Raw genomic sequence first — 21914 nt, forward strand, 5'->3', positions numbered from 1 at the left:
GGGTCGGGATATCACACAAAGCTCCTACCTTTGCACCCTTGCATGGCCCTTTTTGCTCAAAAGGCCATAATAACCACTTAAACTTTGCATGAGGGTTTCTAATGGCATAAAGCTTGCACCTTTATGCCTTAACCATTCTTAGGGACACCAGATCTGAAAAGATTTTTGCTTGGGACGTCCTTGTCCCATATATCAAGCTCCATGAACCAAAACTCTCATAAAGTGGACATAAAGAGATCTAAGAGACTATAAACCAAGATGGAGACTTTATTACCAGAAAAGGATGGAAATGGGATGATGATGCTGGATCTAAACTCTCCTCCTCGTGCCTTGCTTCCAATCTTCCAAGGAGTGCAGCACCAATACAACTTTTAGCTTCACAATGCTCAAGAATGGAGTTGGGTGGATAGGGTTTCGTTTCTGGACTTGAGAGAGTATCAAGGAGGCTGATGAGAGGTTATAATGTTCTTTAAATAGGGTACAAGACCCGCATTTAGGGTTTTCCCCAAACCTGGCCAACTCGCCGAGTCAGTCCTCTGACTCATCGAGTAGGTCACTTAACTCGCGACCCTATCCGCGCTCCTACTCGTCGAGTCACTCCATCTACTCGACGAGTCCCTTCCTTAATTTGAGGTTTTCTTTCCTTTCTAGACCTCCTGAATTCGGGGTGTTACATGTTATAACTACAGGCTACGACTGTACACTAGATAGGTGTGAACAAACGAAATGTCTCACGAGAGTCTTAACTGAATTTACGCGAATATTGAATTACACAGTGTATATTGTTTCCGTGTATGTTTTTAGTTTATTAGGCCCAACAAGCATGTAAACGGGCCACAAAGGCCCAAACAACATGTAATGTATATTTCAGGCCCAATAAGCATGTAAGTGGGCCACTAAGGCCCAATAGACATGTAATGTATATTCCAGGCCCAATAGGAGTGAATTTAACATATTTGACTCGTTTGTTATTGCATTGTTCGTTCTTGTTCAATAGTTTACCAAATGACATAAAAGGCCCACTTTTTGTAATATTGACAGTTTTGGTCCGTTAGACTAAAAATTTACAATTTAGGCATGTTTTTGGTAAAAATGACACTTTAGATCCCTTAAGACCAAAAGTTTACATTTAAGGGCTTGTATAAAATAAAATAACATTTTTAGCCAACTTTTGTCAAAAATAACATTTTCGGCCCAATTTTATGAAAATTTACATTTTCGGCCCAAATGTATAAAAATTATCTTTTTCGGCCCAAGTTTAATAAAATTGTCATCTTCAGCCCATAAATCCGAAAAATAACATTTTTGGCTCAAATTTGTTCGAAATAACAATTAAGTCCACAAAAGTCAAAAGTTTCCAAAATTAGCCCATGAAGCCGTGAAGGCCCAAATTGAGGCCCATTTGTGAAAGTTTACACTTTTAGCCCTTTAAAAACCATAAATATCATAAGGATTCATTTTTATTTAAAATAACCCATTTTTTTGGTCCTCTCAAAACAGTGAATTACATAAGAACGTCACTTTTGTTCATTTTATCAATTTTTGGCCCCTTACACGGTTTTTCTTTGTTTCAAACATCCTTAAAATGTTTTGAATCCTTTCATTTTCATGATAAGATGCATCAAGTGTTTTAGTTTACAAACATCATCATGTTTTAGTATATCTTTTGAGTTTATGAAGTTTTCAACACATAATCACAACACATATCATGAAAAACACACATAAACATGCATATACACATAGATCAACACAAAGCAACTTGTATTCTCCCCCAAAACAAAGTAAAAACCGAAAATAGGGGGTATGAACTCACTTTGGGGTGTTGGATTTGGTTTTGGTGAAGAGTTTGAAGGAGATTTCGGCCTTGGAGTGCTCCTTGAGCTAAGCCTTGGATACATGTGATACAATTACCATGGATAACCACCATACAATATTGAGGTGTCAACACTAATCCTCATTATATATATATATATATATATATATATATATATATATATATATATATATATATAATATGTAAACCGAGGATGGGAGGAAGGAAAAAGAGAAAATAAATGTGTGGGCTAGTATTGGATATTCTCGAAATTATAAGGCCCAATATGAGAGTTTTCGGCCCATTGGGCCCTCTTTATGGGTTTACGGCCCAAAAATGATAAAAGAATTGGGTTTGCGGCCCAAATTGTTAAAAGGAATGGGTTTACGGCCCATTGAGGTTCAAGAAAGTTGTTTACGGCCCAATAAGGCCCATAAAAGCATAGTGAGACATTTTAGGTCCAATAAGGCCCATAAAAGTCTTATAGCCCAAAATGTTATAGTTTAATGAATGTGGGTCCACTTAGACCCCAAATGGGGATCCTTAGCCCAAAATAAATCAATTGAGAGTTTATTGGCCCATTAGGCCCAATAAAGGATTTCTGGCCCAACAAAGGTTTGAACCGGGAAGTTAGGGTTACAACCCAAAGTCGAGTGAATGTAGTACATTGAATTAGTTTTAGGGTTTCATGAGGGAGTTTTGATTTGAATAGTTGTTTTTGAATAAGCATTGTGCATAACATCGACTTAGAGTTACAATTTATACAAGAGTTGATTACATGAAGACAAAATTTCCTAGCCAAAAATGCTAGTTGTGACATGTTAGCTCGACATGGATTGATCGCCCTGATTTTCCCGACACTGAAGTTTACAGGGCACCTTCCCTAACACCATCACCCAATGTTAGCAGAGCATGAGGCTACTTTAGCCATGGTTTTAAAACTTATCAATAAGACTCCCGGAGACGATGTTGGTACCTCGAAGGGTATGGAGGTACATTCTTAATTATTTCATCGTTTATGGTCGTTATGTTTTTGCATCGTTTACAAGTATACATTATTGAACCGTACAGGGATACTACAATGATAATGAGTTATGGGAGCATGATTATGTCTTAAACACCCCCGAAAACCCGCTGAATGACGACCCTGAACAGCCGCTGAATGTCGACCCTTAGCAGCCGTCTTCGATTATTCACTCGTCGGATGTAAAAGAGATTTCGCGGAATGATTACAAAACACCGTCGCCAGCACCTCTTAGGCGTTCTAAGCGCCAAAAAGTTATTTCCATATGGTATAAGTCGCCATGGATACAAATGAAAAGGAAAGGTGTTACACGACAACAACCACCACCATTGGACAATCTTTTAGATCCTACTATACACACAGTTTATAAAGAACGGGATGGCTCGTTGTTACAACCAGCACCGTTCGACAATCTTTTTGACCGGTTTTGCTACACTTGAGTTTTGGACACGGTTATATGCAGATAGTCATGGAGGATAGTTGTCATGTGATGTAAGTAAAATAATTATTTGTTTATTACATAATTCGCTTCTAATAACAATACGTACTTTACTGCAAAAAAATTAATTGGCAGCACATCATGATGTGGATCTCATTGCTGGTAGAGTGTAGAGCGGATGATGCTCAGTGGACGGTTGTGCCGCCAGCTTTCAACACCGATACATTTGACTGGAGTGACATGGCTGACGGATCCGTTTACCCAGCTTGGGCAGAGTGTGATACGGTATAATTTTGTTTGGATTACATTACCTGAGTATTTATATACTAATTAATTATTTCTAATCTTTTTTTTGTAGCTTTACATTCCAATCAATATACCACATGCTCATTGGGTTTTGGGTGCTTTGGATTTGAAGACATTCCAAATGACTATATACAATAGTCATTGGAAGGGCGGCTATTGTTCGAAAAATGAGGATTGGTTTATAGGTATGAGATCCTGCATCCACAAACTGCTAGTGGGAGTCAACTACTGGGGTACCGAACCATCTGATTCAATCCCACTCGAGAGCTTCAAGACGACCCTCGAAAAGGCCCTAGACATACGACAACAGATTGGCAACAGAGGGGATTGTGGGATATTTTTGTGTTGGTTCCTGGAGGCGTTGATCATCGGGAAATCGATTTCTATATAGGGTAAAACCACTGGTCCATGGGCTATGGGTTATAGAAAACGACTAGCGGAAATATTTTGAGGTACAAGGACAAAGATAATTTGAATATCGTATTTGTAATATGACCCAGACACATATCTTATATTTAGTTTATGTATTTATAAGTTGTTTGTTCATTTTAATTGCATTTTATATTTTATAAACTAAAAGTTATACATTTTATAAAAGCAAAACTTATACATTATACTCCGGAACCATGTATTACAAATGTATCCTGAAACCATGTATTACATATTATAAAAAAAAAAAAAAGGTGTCAAATGTGTTCTGGAAACATGGTTTAGAATCATACTCCGGAATTCCAGAGAACTCTCCGGAACAATATGTTCCGGAGAATGTGGTTACTTTACCAAAAAAAAAAACAAAAATTTGGTCATTTTTGTCAAAAAAAAAAATCGTTTATAAAGGTTATTACTCAATTTCCCATATATAAAAAAAAAGGTTATAATTGAAAATTAATAATAGGAAAAAGTATGAATTCTCTACAGAATATACAACTGAATACAATCACTGATAAAAGAATTAAAAAAAATGAATTTAACGTTAAATTTACAACAAATATCTACGATGCGACTATATACCCTTGTGTTAGTAGTGGAATTGGGCTACGTGAACAAAGTGACGACATCTCTACGGTAACCTCGAACAATCAAAATCCTAGGAATATTCTCCACCAACAAATCCATATACTCCATGTAGAAATAGGCCGGGTGGTTGAGTGGCGGAGGCGGAAGGCTGACAAGCACCACCGCGGCCATTCTGGAGTGGTACATAATGGTAGAGTTCAACTTAAGAGTCGTGTAAAGAAACTTATCGACCTGTTGTTCATTGACAACCACATTCTTCCCATCCGCCATTAACGGCTTCCCTTCCTTCTCAGCCCTCTGTTGCATCTCTGCCAAGTAATCCTTAATCCGCCCTTGAGCCTTGGTAAACGCCTCCAACGACTCGTCTTGAGTCTGAGACGCGCCGTTGAGATGGTCCCACGAGTTGATTGAAATCACAATGACTTCAGCTAGCATTCGAAGATCGTAAAGAAACTTCTTGACGTCAGCTTTAAGCTCCTCCGCATCGGAATCCTCCTCAGCCGCACAAAAAACCCTAATCTTGCAGCTCTCGAATATTTGTTTTGTTAGAAGAAGTTGAGATAGAAGCAACATGAGACCGCCGTCTCTAACGATCCAATACAAATCGATCGTCCCGTACTGTCGTTGAAACTCATTCGGCCATTCATCGAGCCCTTTCACTATCACAACCGCTTTATTAGCAACAATACAATCGTTGATTATCGAAACAAAAGTGGCCGGAATCTGCCTCAGATTCTCCCGACGCCATATCTCAGGGTAACGAATCACCACTATATTCGGCTTAAGATTACCAAGCCCCATCGTTTGCACAATCCCCCGGAAACCGTCGGCCATGGTCGGGGCCACGATTATCTCCGCCACACCCTCACACTGTCTGTAGTCGGTGTACGCAGCAAGCTGCTTGCAGGCGCTTTTGGCATTTTCGGCACACTCATAGTAGTCCCCGTCTAGAATGGACACAAATATGGACATCCCCCTGCCTTTTTTCTTCATACAGTTGGCAAAATCAGCAAGCTTCGGATGACAAGGTACGTTTTCCGGTAGCTGACCCCATGGTCGACAGAAAATTAGGGGTATCGGGTACCAGTTTTTAGGATGGACATTGTTGGCTGTAACAAATTAAAATTAAAAACAAGAAGGTTATATATATATATATATATATATATATATATATATATATATATATATATATATATATATATATATTGTATAAGAACCAATATTTATATAGACTAGACTAGACGACCACGACCTGACCTCCTAAAGATCGAAGACTACGAAGAGCTAGTTGAAAATAAGCGCTCTTTAAACCGTCTCCCCAGTCACCGGCTTTTCCCTTAATGCTGACATACCAGTATATTACGCTAGCAAGAGCTAGGGACACCACCGTAAATGACCAAGAAATCAGAAACATGATTACTGCATTGACCAAATCATATACAGTTAAATAAAAAAAATCTTTTTTAGAATGGATAAAATGAATATCAGCTTAGAACGGACCGATACATAGACATGCTCCAAATAAAGATGCACTCCAGTGATGAAACTTCCAGCGAGGACGCCAGCTAGGCGCATCTAAGAGATCAAGAAGAAAACATGATAAATTGACACCCGCATAACACAGAAGATAAAACATGGTTATGGTTGGGGAGATGAGGTCCAAATTCCCAATTATGACACACCCAATACACAGTAGTGTTGTAAACAAGGTTGCCACATGAGGTTCACCAGTATCCGGAACCTTAAAGTAGTTAAGAACAGGTAAGATGTTATCATTTGCAATTGCTGCAAGAAGGCGTGGGGCCCCCGTAAGGCTTTGTAGGGCCGCACCTAGAGTTGAAAGTACAATGCCTACGTATATGATTGTTGAAGACGGCCAGGCAATAGTAGCTGTCAGTAATCTGTATAAAAACTTAAAAAGAGTTATTTTAACACAAAAAAAAAAAGAAAAAAGTATAGTATATATTAGCAAACAGTTGTTTGTTACCTGTCTGTATAAAGTTTCTCCCTGGTGGCAACAGATCCAAAAAGGAATACAGATATTATGTACAAGAAAGTAGTGGTGAGTGTTGCGGCCAATGTCCCAATAGGAATGGACCGCTGTGTGTCTTTTAATGAAGCTGAACGATTAGACCCCGCCATAATTCCCGTTACAGCAGGGAAAAAAAGCCCTACCAATGCACTTTTTCATGGAAAAAAAAAATTTAACAATATTAAAATGTTGTTGATACTTGATAGTTACGTGATTCTGAAACTTACTTGAAGTTCCAGTATCTTTCACCATCAGGATCAGGTATTCCAGCATCGTTTGTTTTTTGGTAAAAGGAACCCCAATTCTCTCTGAAAGAGTCTGAACTCAACCCAGTGATTCCGGCTAATGTATTAAAAGAAAAAAGAAAAAAAGTAAGGTTGGTTAGTTACAGTTATGGTTTTTGGAGAGGGTTAAGGGTTTGGAAATAGTACTTTCGTTATCCCTGCGTGCGAGAAATATCCCGAGGAAGATGCAGAGGAGAGAGAATATTACAGGTATAAGAAAGGCTGGTGCGACCTTGTTAATCATTTTTACACCACCAAAAACTATAAAAACTAAAATGATTGTAACCACAACCCCATAAATTTGCAAGTCATGTACACTCGGAGTTGTAATTGGTTCTTCAACCCCCGCTTCATTTATTTGTATCACAGTCTCTGTCAAATTTCACAACTATATTTTCAGAGTTTTGTTTTGATTATTTACAAGTTATATAGTACTGTACATAATAATAATAATTACCTCTAAAAATGCCAGCCTTTGGGACAGCACTTAAAAATGTCTCCACTGCTCCCAGGACATACCTACAAAAGGTCAACTATAAGCAACATGATGATGATGATGATGATGATGGATGGTAAGTAAGTAAGTATATATATGCTGACACACATAGAACCGGCAACTGCATTTCCTAGAAAGAAACATAATCCTATGCTCACTCCAACTTCAGGCCCCAAGGCACGACCTATGAGGTAGTAAGGTCCTCCACCCTAAAGGAAAAACAAAACCACAAAATCAATATCATCATTGGATATTATTATCTATAATATATGTATCTTAAAGGAACCGAGAATATCCACCTTCATCGCACCATTAGTTGCAATTGCACTCAATGATACAGAAGTCAGAATAGTACACAAGCCACATAAGGTAACCAACAATAGGGATTGGCTTATGCCAGCGATGCCAACAATCCTGCCAGGTTTCAGTTCACATTATACTTTCAAGAATATTCATGTTCCTGGTAGAAAGATAAAAGAAGATTCAAAAATTTATGTTATGTACCAAGAAAATCGGATGTAGTAGATGATTCCCAGAATGTTTTGCAAGCATGGAATAAAGACTCCCATCATTGTTCCCAATTTGTGTCCGTTACTAACCTGCACTAAGTAATTCCAAAGGACATGAATAAACGATCGATCAATTGCTTTTGCAACAACATTAATTATTTAATTATGTTTATGATAGCCAACCCAACACTTAGGATGAGAACCTTCAAGTGGCTATTTATTAGTATTATACTGAAACCAGTTTTAGGTTAGGGTAGGCTCAAAACCAGTTGTACCTTTGGAATTTGGTCAGCAACAGAATGATCCTCACCGTTTTTGGGACTACTAGGCACAGAGATCTGCTCTCCTGTCATGCTGAGATGGGAAGCTCAAAACATCAGTCACAAAACAAAAAACAAGTGATTGAACATAAAAAACCAATGTCACCCACAGCAGATATCAAAATCTCCTAAAAGAAAGAACAACATGCAACATAGTTTTGATTTTTCTTTTTCATCAAAAGAGCATATTTCATAGAGCTATGAAACAAATGACAGTTGTGCAAATTTTGTTATAGTATGAGTATCACAGTTTCCCACCATCAGATCAAATACAAATACAGCCACCATTCATTGTAAATTCAGTTAGTAATAATAAAGAACAGTGAAATAAGTATACATACCAAAAGGAATAATTTGTACCTTTTAAGACCAAGGATATTTACAAGAGAATCAAATCCAAATAATTCCAGTTTAGATTCTCCCCGACCACCATTTTCTCCTCCTCGGTCATTACGTGTTGGTTCTTCTCTGGCACCCGTGCTTGTCTGCCTAGTTTTTACTTTCCTGGCATACATAATTTAATATTTCAAGCTATTAGCAAAGCATATACAACATGTTGCCATGTGAAACCCTTTTTACAGTCTACTTAGGTAACTAAAGACTTCAATTAGAGTTTCTTTTAAAAGAAACAACAGTTGAATAGATATAAGGAGAAATGGGATCTCAACTGAACAACACTTCACAAAGTGAGTCTGCCTGATGTGGAAGTGTTCAACACATTATGGAGCATTTATTTTCTAATCTCCTTTTCACTACACCAGTAATGTTTAAGAGAAGATCATGGACTCGAATCACAAAAAATACCTCTTCACAAATCCAATAGAATTATGGTGCCTTTTTTTTTTCTTTCTAAAATAAGTATGGTATACATTTGGGACAGCAATGAGGTTAATTGGGATTGTTCTCACAATATGACAAGAATTTTCAGGCTGCTATTGCGTCTTATATACTGTAAATAGACTCAAAGTACCAAAGTTTACTACATGAGAGCAGTTACCAATATATACTAGCTATGCATATTTTTCGATGTCAAACCTATACAACTTCAGTTTGCTGATTTTCTTCTTTCTTATTCCTTAATTTCTCTAGTCCGGCCCTTAATTGTTCCAAGTAGTATATGAACGTTAAAAACACAGACGAAGACGAGGAGAAGATAAAAGGGAGAAAAACTAACTTCAAGGAAGATGAAGATCCAGGATCAATGGATAACATCTCGAGGACGACAGGATCATTATCATGGGCGACAACTGGGCCGTAGCTCCCACCTCCTTGTCGTGTCGACGACGCCATATCGTCATCGTCAGAACCTTCGATCTCTTGATTCCTCATTCAGTCTCCCGAATCAACAATTAATCAACGGTAACATATATTTGTAAATATGAGGGAGAAAGATGAAGAATCAATCTGATGCCAAAGAGAAATGGCGGTGATTTTGTTTTTACAATGGTCTATTGGAGATAGAATATGTTGATTCACCATTTGAATCAACCATTAATCAAGGGAAGCATGTATTTGTAAATATGAAAGAGAAATGGAATGGTGGTGATTCGGATTTGGTGTGTAGAATCTATCTATCGATGTACAGAGAGAGAAGGAGAAAGGTGTATGGCTGTATGCAGGAGATAGAAACGCCTTTGAAAGAGGAAGACCGGAAGAGAGAGAGGTACATGCGTAGGTATGGAGATGGAGGGAATGAGGTAGGGAGGGTTTGCGTTTTGAATAGACCGAAAAAATAGCTAACTTTTTTATTTATCCAAATTTTAGATTTTATTAAATATTAATGGTGTACTGTAGATTATGAAAATATTCAGGCAGGCCAACAACGTGTATGATATGCATTTACTATTTATTAGTTATTATTTATAGATTCGTTATCCTCCCTCCACATGCTTTTCCAAAGCTACTATACTGTCTACAAAAAGTACGTCAAATAGAATTGGCACGATACGAATCAAGTGGTTTTCAACTTGTCATCATGTATATGTATGTTAATGCTACTATACTGTCTACAAAACTCACCATGTGTATGTATGTTAATGCTTAATTTACAATAAGAGTTGTTAATGATGCACATAAATACAATAATACAATATAATACGGTGATTTCTTTATGGATCATTATTATTAGAAAATACATTTGGAAATATTATATTTTTCATGGTTCCAAAAATAATTAATGATTTATTAAAATTGAAACAAGTCCTTATCATTTGGTGATGTATGCAGAATGCTGAAAGAAACAATAAATACCCTTTAAGAATTTGTTTCTACTAAAACAAGTATTGCAATCTCAAATATCTAGACTGTTTGTGTTCTATGATTTACCTTTTACCTAATGATCATGGGAACATGAAATTACCTATATTTTTTTTTAATTCATCAGCTACGGATATAGGGTCAGATTTAGAAGGAGCATATCAGCAATAGCGATCATACAAAGAATCTCATACCGTAAACAACAAAGTTTTCACATGTATTCATTATATTATATAATGAAATATTTGAATAGTTTATAAATCATATAAGATTCTGCGAGTAACTAACCAACCAATATTAAAAACTAAAAACTAAAAACAAAAAACTAAAAGTTAAAAACAATGCAATAAGTATTATTCAAAAACAGAGTATACAACAATAAGAATATAAGATTAAGACACCAACTTACCTTAATTAACCCTTTTAGTTTTAACATATCTTATGTCGGCTTGTTGCTATTTATTTCCTTACACTCTAAAAAAAAAAAAAAAAAAAACTAATAAAATGAAGCAAGCCAACTTTCATCTCCCTCCAAATTTGTGAATACAAAAAGAAAAAGAAAAAGAAACGTTGAATTACTGCTGCTGATCTGAACCAATATCACCCCACCGAACCTTGTACTTGGCGGCAAGATAGTGGGAGCAAACAGGACCCCGGCTGCCATACGGATAATACTCAGGCACAATCTTCTTCTCTTCAAGCTCCTTCAGTACAGGACTGAATAAAGACCAGGCTGCATTCAGCTCATCACTCCGTATAAAAAGCCTTCTTTCTCCTTCGATTGCATCCAGAAGAAGTCTCTCATACGCATCAGGAATCTCCTTTGAGTACCTGTTTTGTTTTCCAATATCATCAAAACTCAACAAAAAATTTTTTTTTTTTTTTTTTTTGTTTTTAAAAAAAGAAGAAAAAAAATTAGCTGGCACCTACCTTGCTGCATAGAGAAGATTAAGATTACTTCGGTCCAATCTCATCCCCAAACCAGGGACTTTGTTGTTGATCTTGAGATATATGGCTTCATCAGGCTGCACACGGATCACAAGCTCATTTGTTGCCAGGTCAAGATCTGTCCCAATATTCTTGTTGTACAGATTACCAGGTACATGTCTAAACTGCACTCGTATCTCAGCCCTGTATATAATATATATGTCATGATTAAAAAGAAAAAAAAAATTATTAACACAAACCAACCTTCGATCATGTAAAGCTTTTCCAGCTTTCATCAAAAAGGGCACTCCATCCCATCTGGCATTATCAATAAAAAGAGCAGCAGCAGCAAAAGTTGGTGTTAGACTGCCAGCTGGCACAGTCTTGTCATCTGTATAAGCCGGGTACTTAACACCCCCTCTTGTGTGACTCTTATACTGTCCTACCACCACATCATCAAGTCGCAAAGGCCTCATGGAACGTAAAACTTTCACCTGTTTTTTTTTTTTTTTTTTTAAATATATATATATACATATACATAGAAAACAATTCATTTTCAATGTTAAAAGTTTTTAAAAAAACAAAACCTTTTCGTTTCTGATATCTTCTGCATCCAAGCTCACAGGGGTTTCCATGGCAAAAATAGCCAACATTTGAAGCAGATGGTTTTGCATAATGTCTCTAATTATTCCATAATTGTCAAAGTATCTAAAAAAGAAGGGAAAATGAGCAAATGTCCCTTGGAAACAACATAAATATATGGAAAAAAAAAATGCTTACCCTCCTCGCCCTTCAGTGCCAAAATCTTCAGCAAATATGAATTGTACGTTTCTTATATATTGTCTTGACCACAAGGGTTCAAAAATTAGGTTGGAAAATCGAAGGACTGAAAGATTCTCCACTAGCTCTTTCCCAAGATAATGATCTATCCTGCAAGATAGTAATCAAAAATCAAAATCTTGTTACAATACACAAAAAAACAAAGGTGTTAGAAAATCACTAAACTTACCTGAAAATTTGATCTTCATCCAAGTATTGCTTGAGGGACCTTGTCAATGCAGCAGAGGATTCAGAATCCCGACCAAATGGCTTTTCCACAATTACCCTTGTCCATCCATTTGCAGAGGATGCAGATGAGCTGGCACATTTGACTGCATCTACAAAAATATTTGGTGGAATTGATAGATAGAACAGGCGATTTGCAACCCTTCCAGCCTACATAAAAATCAGATATTCTCAAATTATAAATCTTGCAAACAGTGTGTGTATCATATTCATATATATATATATATATATATATATATATATATATATATATATATATATATATATACATTACCTCGTGTTCCTTGAGCTTTCTGTCAAGCTCCAAAAAGTTTTCTTCAGAATCATATTGACCAGGATGATAGAAACATCTTTCAAGAAAGTGGTCCATCTTTTCACCGCAGTTCTCCCTAAAAGATGCCATTCAAACATTTATCAAAACCCAAGAAATTTTATCTTTTAAAAAAAAAAAAAAGCATGACAAAGAAATAGTAGTACTAAAAGATGCCTTCACCTTTGATCAATTCTGCATGTAAGTGTCTTGCTGACCATGGTTCTAAGTTCAGCATCACTCATCTTACTTCGTGCATATCCATATATCGTGAAATGCTGTCGACAGTTGGCAAATATAAAACAATTAAATCCAAAATGGTAAATGGGTTGAAATCTTGAATTCAAGGTATGAGAAAAAACACGAACCTCAGGGAGGCAGCCTTCATAAAAAAGCGCAAAAAGTGCAGGAAATATCTTCTTTTTTGCAAGATCACCTGAGGCTCCAACAACTGTTATACTGACACTAGACTTGTCTTTATCAAAATCAAAGCTTGCAATGTCTTTGACTTCTTCTGGGGGTGGTACTGGTACGGATAATATTCCATCTTTCAATATCTTAACAGGACCATCATTTTCAACAGGGGATGTTTTCATGTTTGTAGCACCTATATATATATATATATATATATATATATATATATATATATATAAGATTAAGAGCCAAAAATTAAAAACAAAAATTTATGGTGAAAACTTCCAAAAAGAGAAAACATTGGTAATTTTCATGATTAAGCTACCACAGGTACATGACCCTAATCATGACTTGTGGGAATTAATCCGTACGTTTTAAGAAAATACCAATAGCCTCCCTCATATATTCCCAAATCCCATATCCATGTGTACCCATACGGTCAATGCATATATAAGGGATTCTACAATGGGCTGAAGCACCAAGGCTTCTTAGCTCATCTTTGTGAGATCTCTTGGATTCTACTCTTATACATAGTTTTGATGTTGTTCCTTTAGCTAACAACTTTGTCAACATCCGAACCTCGGATGTTGCATTTTCATGTTGGAAAAAGCATCCCATTTCTTGTCCTGAACAAATTCAATTTTTTTGTTGTATTTCTAATGTAAGTTCAAGATTAGAGACATAGAACAAACATTATAAAGAAGCATGGGCAATTGTGCATACAGTCATAGAAAAAGGTACAAGATTCAAACAGATAGATGGTCATTATGTTTTACTGAATAATTAGAACCAGATAATCAACCCTATTATATTAATGGTTTTTCATCTGCTGAATGTTCTACAAATTCTGATTATTTAAGAGATCAGGGGATATAAGCAATTTTCTCCTGAAATTTCATAATCAAATTTCTTTTGCTAGTATGAAACTGAGTGGTTGATCTTGGAAAAGGTAAATTAACACCAGGGCAACTTGAAATCACACATCACTTCAAACCCCTTGAACTTATAATCAATAGGTCAACCCAAATATAAAATGCTTGCTTAAATAACCCATGAGCACAAATTGAGAATATAGATTTTGTGAAAATAAACGGCAAGAATTAGGTATAACAAGGAAAGGAAACTAACTAACCATCTTGAACATGAACAGCTTTCGAGAGTGAGACCCCGTTGGATGATTGTTGTAGAGACAACTTTCTTGAACGACATCGTTTAGGAAGAATTGAGGATAACGCTATACGTTGTTGAAGCCGATTACTACCATTCATGACGGACGAACTATTCGAATAAGCCGACGACGATGGACAATGTGTCGATGGAGAAAACGTCGCCATGATACTCGTGGACTACACGCACAGTGTATATGAGTTTGTGCGCGTAGATACAGATGCACGGAAGCTATGGATCGGTCGACTTGTGAGTTGAAAATGAGAAGAGGGACGTTAATAAGGAAGTTCGGAGTGGTCGAGATGAAGTCCCTTGATATCTCCGAAAGGCTGCCCTGCCTTTGTCTGTTCGCTTTGCAAGAAGCAACAATATCTTACGTGTACGCCGACTTCTGTTCTCGTCTGACGTCTGGTACATCTGGGCTTCTATTCAGCCTAATTGTTTTAGCGTTTTGGGCTTTATGGGCCGAAACATGTTTGCTCTCTTGGCCGTTAGCAATAGCGGTTACCAATTTTACCATTATATATACTATTAATGGTTAAAAACTTGATGAACAGAAGATTCTTTCATTTTTGCCTATTTGGACACGGAATTTTGTTGGCTTTCTTATTTTGCCGAAACTTCTATTTCTCAGGGGAAACACACAAACCGCCTTACAATTTTGTTATCCTTGTCTTCTATTCTTCTCTTGCGATTTGCCGCCTTCGCTGCCATCCTTCTCTAATTCTCTTTCTCTGTCAACCAGGTTCCAGTTCCTTTCCTTTCACCACTTCATGTGTGGCTCTGCGATTCTTCCTCCACTGCTTCACTTTGTAAGTGATTTTCGTTTCCCATGTCTTCTCGAGAAACAAGTCGTTTTAACACCACTATACCTCGTCTCTTTCTTCTTATCTTTCTTCCTTTCATGGCTTCCCATAGATTTGTGATTCCCTCATTTCATTCAGCAACCTCTCTTTCTCTCTCTTTCTCTCTCTCCCTTTCTACAGTTTAGGGTTTTCGGTTTCTTTCCTCAAGAATTTGAGGTCAGATTCGGTGTTGACGCAGAAAACCCATTTTCTTGACTGTATCAGTTTTGTTCTATCATAGCAATCGAATATCCCATTAACTTAGGGTTTTTATAAATTTTTCGTACCTTGGAGGAGGTTTGAAGCTACATAATGGGTTGAGAGTTTCGTGGGTTCATTAGGTATATCAAAGCAGCCATCACAGAAAGAGTTTATTTCTTGCTTGAGAAATGGATTGATTCTTTGCAACGCCTAGAACCAACGACAGTGTTCGTTGTCTCCATTTGATTAACGCTTGGAGCCGCCCCTTCAATTGAACACAATCGTTATCGCCGTTCAGTTCACCGCGTCTCCTATTGACCGTCGTCGGCCAACATCAAACCAGTTGAACCGTAGACGCCACCGCCTCCGAATTTTCATCTTTTCTGCCTACCGGAGAACACCGAACTCAGTGTTGTGACTTCTCTGCTTCTTACTCGCCGAAACAGTCACCACGACCATCAGACCGTTTCTCGTCTTCCGATTGTCGACGACCATTGCCCAGGTTAGAGGAATCGTCCGCCTTCTACTCCATCCTTTTTTTTTCTTTTTTTTTCTTATTTAAACGTTCTCATCATCAGCGCCCTTAGTGAATTGCTTGAACCCTAACACTCCCCCTTTCAACAGATTGTGTTATGCTTTTTTGGATTTTAATATATCTGGTATAAAATTCTTTTTCTATTTGTTTCTTTTGCAGGTTTCAAAGAATTGAAAGGGACAAGGAAGAGTTTTGTTTCAATATTAGGTTGGTTTAGTGAATTGAAAGACACAGTTTTAGGTTTCATTGAAATTTGATTGTTTATTTTGTTTAATTTTGTTAATGATATCTGTTGCATCTGTTTATTTTAGGGCTTGATTCACTACCCAACTAATCAGTTTGTAACTTAAACTTCCATCTTTGAAATATTTTCTTGCAAATTGGATTTTATGTGTTGCGTTAAATTTTGTTTGACTTTCATTTTGTGATTTTCCAATGGGATTGTACAAGACTACAAGGTTAATATTGACTTTGTGAATAACTTTTCATTTCTTCATAGTAAAATCCCATGGTTCTGCCTATATAATTTTTGCATTTGGAATGCAGAAACAAATTCCTTACAGTGGAGTCAACACTACACAGGGCATTGTAGATATTCCAAGCAGACAAACATCCAAGTCCAAGTGATATGGGTATTGGTAGAGCAAAAGAAGGGTAATTTTTTTTTATAATGGTGTTGTTTGTTTTTGTTGAAATCTTACATTTTTTAGGTGGATTGTACCAGACAAAAGTATAATATTTTTTCATCATTTCATCTAACTTTTTGGTTATGCTGTCTTACACATAACCGAATTAAAGCAAGCAAGAAACAAAAGGAAGCACACGGAGTGTAAGGATTAAACAAAAAAGTTATGATAATTATTTAAACAAACGTCTTAATTGACTTAGAAATGAAATGCAATCAGACGAAAAAAAAGTCTGCAAAAGGGTAAAATAGGTAATTTGTTGTCATTATATTTTGAAATAGCTAACCAATTTTAGCAGTGGAAGTAGGATGCTATATATTTTAATGAACGTACATTGTTATTTTCTGTAGTTGGAGCAACAATCGTTGGTGGAGCAACAACCGTCGGTTGAATCTGTAGTTTTAGGTATGCATTTTCCCCATTTATTTCTAATATTCATTATAAGGCTTCCTAGACTAATATCTTTTATTTTAACAGAAGAAAGAGATAGAAAATTTTCACATTTGTCATTTATATGCAACTTATCTTTGTATATATTGTATATATGTTCATAATATTACTGTGCACCTGAACTTGTATTCGGGGCAACTGAATACACAGCCACAATTGATGTCTGTTCAGTCGGTTCTGTCCTTGCCGAACTCCTACGACAGGTTCGGTTCTTTCTGTGCCTTTTTAACTAAATCAAAAATTAATTACAATTTAAGAAAGTCAATTGCATTTAAACATCAACCTTAATGTTAAACAAAAAAAAATTAATCCATTAATGCCCATTTTACCCCTACTTCTATAAACGTTAACCGAATGTAGTTTTCATTTTTTTATCATAACTACATATAGTTTTCATGTTTACAGTTTAAGAAAGTCAATGCCCATTTTACCCCTATTTATAGAAAACAATCCTTTTGTGACTTTCAGATTTTGGTGTTCTTTTCAACCTACGATGATGTCAGTTACCATAATGGGCTTTTTTTAGGCAACCAAAACCATCTAATCTGGTATTATCCACAATTGCAATTACCCGCTCAAAGATTTGGCTATTGGTAAGTTACAGTTGTCGTTATAATTAGCTTAATGTTTTTTTTTTTGTGTGTGTAGATTATGCATATTGGTTACCAATCTAATGTTTTGTTTAAACCATCAATGTCGGGGTTAGTGTTGAAAATCTTAATCTTACTTTTCAACATATAAAAGATCATTATCTTTTTGGAGATGTTGATGAGCAATGACGAAACTGCTCTTTTATAAATCTCATTTTAGCAAAACGTGTCAAATAGCAATGTACCATATGAAATGAGAAACTGTAAATTTTTAACTGGAGCTCAATAAGAAGATCATGACTTTCGCTCTTTATGCAAACAAGAATAACACATAAAGATGCTTACTTTATAACAAAAGAAAGCTAGAAGTATAAGGAACGTAAAGACAAATGGTTGATATTCATAATTTTTTGTTGATTATAAATAAATCTTGATATGGACATATACTTAGGCCAGACGAACGACACCTTGAGAACGGTGAATATGACATGCCAAATTCAGTAAAACTCCGTCTTGAGACCAGACAGAGAATGGTATGCTTTCTTAACCTTAACCTTTGGTTACCGGTTTTTGACATTAATTTATTATTATTTGATTTAATATTTTGTAGTCACGGAAACTACAAGAAAATGGATGAAAACCGCAATGGTTTTAAACGAGGGTGAAGACGGGACGTCAGAAACCTCATATTAATCTAATTAGATCTTGTGCAGATGGAGATCAGGTTGGTAACTTTTTAACTTTTTCATTATTAGTATTTTTTGGTGCACCAGTTGTTGATTAGTTTTATTGTTTTTTGGTGCAGAGTTGATGCTGTTAAGGTTTATTTCACTACTATTGTGAATTGTTTGTTTGTCAAGATAGGATTGTTAACATCTATGTGAACAAGACGACCATGGAACACTTTCTTCCTTGTCCGTTGAAAGCAAAAGAAAAGATGATTGATCCCAAGTAAAAAAACTCATCTACTATTCGCCAATTGCTCGGAGATAAAGAAACTTCATGCTTGATCATCTTACTTAGGAGATGATTGAACCGATCGAAAGTTTGTATAAGTTTTTCTTCAGGTTTCTGTTCGAAAACTCCAAATTCTGAGAGCAGTAAGGTTTGAATAGAGTGTTCTAGATCTTCATCGGTTGAGTAAAGTTCTTTCAACCTATCTCAGATTTATTTGGCCGTCGTGCATGAACCAACTAACCGAAAAGTGTCAGATTGCAAGGCGAATCTGATCATTCTCATGGCCTTTACATTACACAGCAATTTGTCCTTCTCATCCTGTGGCATCTTGTCTACATCCGCCACCAGCTTGTTATATTCTTTTTGGGTCTTAACAGTCATGTTCGTTCCAGAATGAACAAACGGCCCTAGCGTGATGGCTTCCCAGATGAGATAACCATTATCCTCAGATCCGACCACATAATCTTCAAAGTGATGCGCCCATACTTCATAGTCTTGAGTGTAAAGAATGGGAATCCTGGTAGTGGATCCAATGCTGTTAGAGATGTTGATGGGATTTGTTTGAGAGTCTTCGTGAGACATGGTCAGCCGCTAGAATCAGACCTGTAAACTTGAGATTAGGGTTTTATCAGAAACCAGAGTTACCGTCGACAGGAAGAAGACGGCTTCTATATATTCGATAAAAGCGGAAACCCTAAAGAATTCTTAACACAGAAGGAATGTGTATTGATCACACAGTCTCCTGCTCTGCTCCCACTTGAGTAAACACTCATTGCTTGCAAAAGGTTTGAAAAGCTTCTTTAAAGGAGGGACTGCAGCTTTTATGACACTTTTTAAAAAGTGTCATTTTTATGTTCAGCACATGTGTAGCATTCATGACACTTTTCAGAAAGTGTCATCTTTCTGCCCAGCACATGTATGAACTCGAAAATTGCCTTTTTGTCTTCAAAAAATGGCTCCAACTTCATTTCTTGTTACATCTTTGTACAAATAAATTATTTCTAAAAACTAATCTGTTGCTTTACAAAAATAAACAAGAAAAACTAATATATTTAATTATTACATACCATATGAATAAATAAATTATTACAACCATTTTTACAACAAAAACAACAAACACAACAACATAACAACACATTGGTCATTGACTAGTTTATGCACATCATACATCAACATATACATAAAACAAACTTTGTTTTTCTAAGACAACTTTAAATGACAAAAGATGCATGAAACTTTTGTTACATAAAAAAAATAACATATATAAAGTTGTCATAGAAAATATGTATGAACTTATTTTTTTATAAAAAAACAAGTTATCCATATTCTCCAAAAACTAAGATTTCCAAAAATCAAAAATCTAACCAAACTTGCAAGATGGCTCTGATACCAATTGTTGGGTTTTAGTTCAAAAATAGTTTCACAAACAAGAAAAAAAAAATGGCAACGGAAGACTTTTTATTTTTGAAATAACATAAACATTTTATACCCACCAAGGATCTTCTTGCAAGTTGTGGAAAGATTAAAACACCAATCATAGAAAGGATGAAGAAATAACAACCTTTGTAGTTCTTTGGGTCCTCTCGGGAGGCTTGGAAGTTGATGAAGAATGTTGAACTTTTGATACACCAACAATGACTCAACTTGATGTAGATGCTAGTCCAAAACTCTTAAACTCCTAAGCTTTAAGTTCATAACCAATATGAACTTAAAGAAGGCATGAAGATGCAAGTAACTTCAAGAAAAGAAGAACAAAAAAGGGAGAGAGTAACATGCTCTAAACATGTTACGGTTTTAGGGAAGAAGAATGGAGTACCTCTTCAAGAGTGGAAACCTCATATTTATAATGTCTTAAAGTGAAGTCTTTACCCATTAAGTACTTCCATTTTAGACAATCTTGTCCCCTAAAGCATACTTGTCCCCATGCTTTTAAAGTTATGTATACTTTTGATTAAATTAATCAAAGTATCAAATCATGTCCCTTAAAGTATAATTTCGAAATTTATATACAAAAGGAGAAGAAGATTGTATATTTTATAAAACCCAAGTTTATAAAATATAAACCTTAACATTTAGGTAAAAGACAAAAAGTCATTTTGGTCCAAAATGTTGTACATGACTTAATAAATCATACCATATGATATATTATGTTACTTGCTAATGAAAAATAAATATTTCCTAGAAATAAATAATTCCCAATTTAATTATAAGAGTTTTATTGAATATTTATTAAAATCAATTTCTAATAAATAATAAATTGTATCAAGTTGTTGTTAGTGTGACCCATTAGTATCATATGTTATTTAGCAATATCACTTTAATATGACTCTTGAGCATACTAGATCTTTCATTTGAACACCCGTGATGTGAATACTTTTAAAAGTTTTTTTTTTGAAACTCTAGTTTTTGGTATCACTTATAAACTCTGATATTTTTCCTAGTAATTAAGTATTAAATGTTTATGAAAAGTACGGGTTATTACATTAAGTATCATTTATATTTAAAATATGACATTTATGATCAATTTATTAAGGTAATTACCCATTATATATGACTAAATATGACAATATCAAGATCTATTTTTTTTATCACACATCGTTTTCCTCTATCCCTGTCCGTCCTTGCAACTCCGACGATTGTGCCACTGTCGTACAACCGATCGTCGCCGTCGGACGTCCACTGCCTTCGCTCACCAACCTCTAACTACAATCGTTTCTCCATTTCATCATATTCTTCCGACTTGATTTTGAAAGGTAAAATCAGGGTTTTGGAGCAAAGCTATTTCCACCTGTGCCGTTTTCGATATGCTGCTCTGATCTTTGGAGGTAAGTCGTTGGCAGTGATTGGCGAGGGTTATTCAGACGCAAACAAATTTCGACTTACTGGTGAAATGTGGCGATGATTAGTCGTGGTCACCAAAAAAGACAATGAGAAGAGGAGAAGATAAGAGGCAGAGAGAAGATTTAAAGTGTAACCGGTAAAGAAATAGGTAGTGGGGTGGGGTCCGGTGTGTTATTTTCTGTTTTTAATTAACGAAAGACAAAATTGCAAAAATGGTCCCCGTGGTTGTAAAAAAATTTGTAGTTTTGGTCCAAAAATATTTGGTGGTGTATCAATAGTCCAATTTTGGATCTTTTTAGTGATTTTGGTCCATCTACACTTAAAAAGACAAATATGCCCTTATAATTTATATTTTCCATTTTATTTAATTGCTGAAATACATAATTCAGTTTAATTTATTTTTGTTAACTTAAAACAAAAAAATAACCCA

The 21914-nt window shown here is 35.8% G+C and overlaps 3 protein-coding genes and 1 long non-coding RNA gene across 5 annotated transcripts; 2 read left to right on the forward strand and 2 right to left on the reverse strand.

Annotated features, from left to right (window-relative positions):
* The first annotated feature begins 2712 nt into the window (after positions 1–2712).
* Positions 2713–3973, forward strand: LOC145168624 (uncharacterized). Its single transcript, XM_079087394.1, has 3 exons — positions 2713–2805; positions 3412–3561; positions 3635–3973. Exons 1-3 carry the CDS (start codon positions 2713–2715, stop codon positions 3971–3973), a joined length of 582 nt encoding a protein of 193 aa, XP_078943520.1.
* Positions 3974–4440: 467 nt separating this feature from the next.
* On the reverse strand, positions 4441–9569 carry LOC145169157 (cation-chloride cotransporter 1-like). The gene is made up of 13 exons (XM_079087723.1): positions 9415–9569; positions 8601–8744; positions 8196–8274; positions 7916–8010; positions 7711–7825; positions 7520–7620; positions 7373–7434; positions 7063–7287; positions 6859–6973; positions 6587–6781; positions 6100–6500; positions 5857–6018; positions 4441–5708 (listed from the first exon to the last, which is right to left on the reverse strand). The coding sequence occupies exons 1-13, from the start codon at positions 9567–9569 to the stop codon at positions 4618–4620; spliced, it is 2940 nt and encodes a 979-aa protein (XP_078943849.1). The 3' UTR covers positions 4441–4617.
* A 1253-nt stretch (positions 9570–10822) lies between these two features.
* LOC145169158 (glucose-6-phosphate 1-dehydrogenase 2, chloroplastic-like) lies at positions 10823–14765 on the reverse strand. 2 transcript variants are annotated; one of them, XM_079087725.1, is made up of 10 exons: positions 14345–14765; positions 13167–13234; positions 12982–13076; positions 12763–12877; positions 12433–12638; positions 12204–12353; positions 12011–12131; positions 11688–11917; positions 11427–11627; positions 10823–11327 (listed from the first exon to the last, which is right to left on the reverse strand). In XM_079087725.1, the coding sequence occupies exons 1-10, from the start codon at positions 14544–14546 to the stop codon at positions 11072–11074; spliced, it is 1644 nt and encodes a 547-aa protein (XP_078943851.1). In that variant the 5' UTR covers positions 14547–14765; the 3' UTR covers positions 10823–11071. The 2 variants fall into 2 exon arrangements, with proteins under 2 accessions (XP_078943851.1, XP_078943850.1); XM_079087724.1 differs by having other exon boundaries at positions 13167–13405; positions 14345–14764.
* Positions 14766–16275: 1510 nt separating this feature from the next.
* LOC145109625 (uncharacterized) lies at positions 16276–19508 on the forward strand. The gene is made up of 7 exons (XR_013709102.1): positions 16276–16418; positions 16507–16897; positions 16997–17299; positions 17565–17689; positions 18138–18219; positions 18297–18410; positions 18492–19508. It is a non-coding gene; the product is annotated as an uncharacterized LOC145109625 (long non-coding RNA).
* Positions 19509–21914: the final 2406 nt, after the last annotated feature.

The sequence above is a fragment of the Lactuca virosa genome, chromosome 4, assembly GCF_052849685.1.
Source record: "Lactuca virosa cultivar CGN04683 chromosome 4, Lactuca_virosa_CGN04683_v6, whole genome shotgun sequence".
NCBI classification, from domain to species: Eukaryota; Viridiplantae; Streptophyta; class Magnoliopsida; order Asterales; family Asteraceae; genus Lactuca; species Lactuca virosa.